Below are 2,279 nucleotides of genomic sequence, written 5' to 3'. Positions count from 1 at the left end.
TGCCTGGTTATTTCTCATGTAAAAGCCTCTTACCTGTGTTGGGATCTGATCCGTTATATCTTGGAAGTTGTTTGCCCGCTTGAGGCCGCAGATATGGCGCATGTCATTGTACGTGGCGATAGCATGGTCGCGACCACGCTGAATGTTCAGGCTCATAAGATCCATTCCGAAGTTGAAGCGGGGAGTCTGCGCAGACGGGACAGGGGTTAATGAACAAATACGTGCTTATATGAGCTTCTGTATAACTGGAGGGCTATTGCTAAACAGGTGTCCATTGATGTGGCTATGAGGAAAAATTCGGTTCCTCAAGATCTGGAAATTATTTGAAGATTTAAAATTATTTAATTCGTTAGGATTCTGCAGCTTAGAAACCATGGCATTAACCCACATGTTAGAGTAATTTGAAAAATGATGTCAAAAAGGGTTTTACAGTCTTCAAAGCTCATATTCTGAATGATCTTCAGGTGCCATAAATGGCTGGAATTATGGACAACAGATCAAACGAATGAAGACGCACATACTTAATGAATGAAGATGTTTATTCATAAGACATATTAAATGAATGTTAGCATCAAGTCAGAAAATAACCTTAAAGGGAGAAAGTAAGCCACGGATGACGGTAACGGCCCTAGGGTCAGCCAGAGAGCACTGTACTTGTAGTCTCTGTACGTATTACGCTGTTGTATTAAAGCCACATAAAATAATAGAATCCCAAGGACTGTAGTTCGGCATAACGTGAGATATGGAACATTGCACATTAATTAATGTAACAAAAGATAGTGGAATGAGAGCTTGAAGAGGAGGTTAAGACGTGTGATAACCAACGGTGGCCGGCGAAGAGAGAAACATCATGTCAAACGCTATAATTTCGACGCGAAACGGGAGAAGGAATGGTGTTTTGGCAGCCCACACCTTTTTAATGATCTTTATTCCTAGCTGGTAAATATTTCTCTCCTTTCCAGTAACCTCCTAGTTTAGTGAGGACACTATGCACTTAGAGGGGCATAGTCCTGGCTCAGATGTACTGGGAGATTGATGGATGTCCACTCACTACAACAGTCAATGCTCAAGTATTGATTTATATCATGTTGTAACTGTGGTTGAATCTTATGCTGTTCTATAATAATATTGATCACTATCATACATGATATGGGGTATCCTGTGGGCATTTTCCAAATAAATGTAATCTAGATCTATATTTTATATATTTTGCTTATTTTTATCATTTTTTTAATTGCATCATTTAGACAAATAACAACTAGTTACAAGGCAGTCAGTCTATTAGCCGCATTACTATATATTATATATTAGTAACACTATATACATTTTTCCATTGGGCTCTGTAAACACCCCACCAGATAAACCAATTTCAGTGATACAGCAGACAAGCATAGGGTTAAGTACTCAGACCACTTTATGGAATATTTGATTCGTGGTGATTTATGTAAGAAAAAACACTCAGTGCGTGAAAGGCGTCCGGATATCAAAAATCACATTGACAATCGAATAATCTTTCTCGTCAGCAGTGGTCAACATCTCCCAAAGAAGAAGCAAATGGGAAGGGCGAAAAATCCTTCTCCTAGGTCAAACAATAACAGCAAGAAGACAAAGACAGGAAACAAGCATGGTTAAATTCCCCAGTAGGGCTGCGAAACGATGGTAAGATAGCAAACTAGAGTGCTAAATTCGCTATTACATGCTTAGATGACTCACTTGGAATAAGTGGTTGGTAAGGTCCTGAGTAATGAAGGGATCGAATTTCTGTATGGCGAGTTGAGTGAAGCTCCTCACAATGGGATCTAGCATGCCGGGGCGGGATATCAGGTGAGGCGAGTTGAAGTGGTCACGCAGTTGAATAGTGCTCACGGAGCCGTCTCCAGAGAACAGTCTGCAAAAGAAATAGAGGGTGATATATTATCGTGACAGTCTGCATTCCCTTACGGACGTCTTATTGCGGAAATGCGTGGCTTCATTAGGAAACTCATTATACATCGATTTTTCGAATAAGTTAGAACAGTGATCATGGACAATTCTACCTGTTTAGGAAGTAGAAAGGTTTGTCTTTCTGAAACCAAAATGCCTTTGGTTATTATTGATTACTTCACCGAGCCACGAATACAACGAAGGAAGGATCCTGAAAACAATGATAGTTCACTTCAAATAAAGTGTCTTAAACGTCTACGCTCCTCATGCGACGTCAGAGTAATGACATCGATGACGTCACGGAAAGCCAGTTCTAGATGGCCATAATGGCACAGTATTTATTACAACAAAAAGCT

General features: G+C 40.0%; 1 protein-coding gene across 1 annotated transcript in view; it reads right to left on the bottom strand.

Annotated features, from left to right (window-relative positions):
- Window positions 1-2,279, bottom strand: part of LOC119593863 (chorion peroxidase-like) — a 39,506-nt gene that overhangs the window by 6,502 nt on the left and 30,725 nt on the right. The window contains exons 13-14 of the mRNA XM_037942893.1: window positions 1,714-1,888; window positions 34-186 (exon numbers count right to left, since the gene is read on the bottom strand). Of these exons, the coding sequence (XP_037798821.1) occupies window positions 34-186; window positions 1,714-1,888 (328 nt within the window). The remainder of the gene's footprint in view (window positions 1-33; window positions 187-1,713; window positions 1,889-2,279) is intronic.

This window comes from Penaeus monodon, chromosome 32, assembly GCF_015228065.2.
Source record: "Penaeus monodon isolate SGIC_2016 chromosome 32, NSTDA_Pmon_1, whole genome shotgun sequence".
Taxonomy (NCBI): Eukaryota; Metazoa; Arthropoda; class Malacostraca; order Decapoda; family Penaeidae; genus Penaeus; species Penaeus monodon.
Note: the sequence above shows the minus strand (reverse complement) of the source record. Positions and strands in the feature narration are given on the sequence as shown.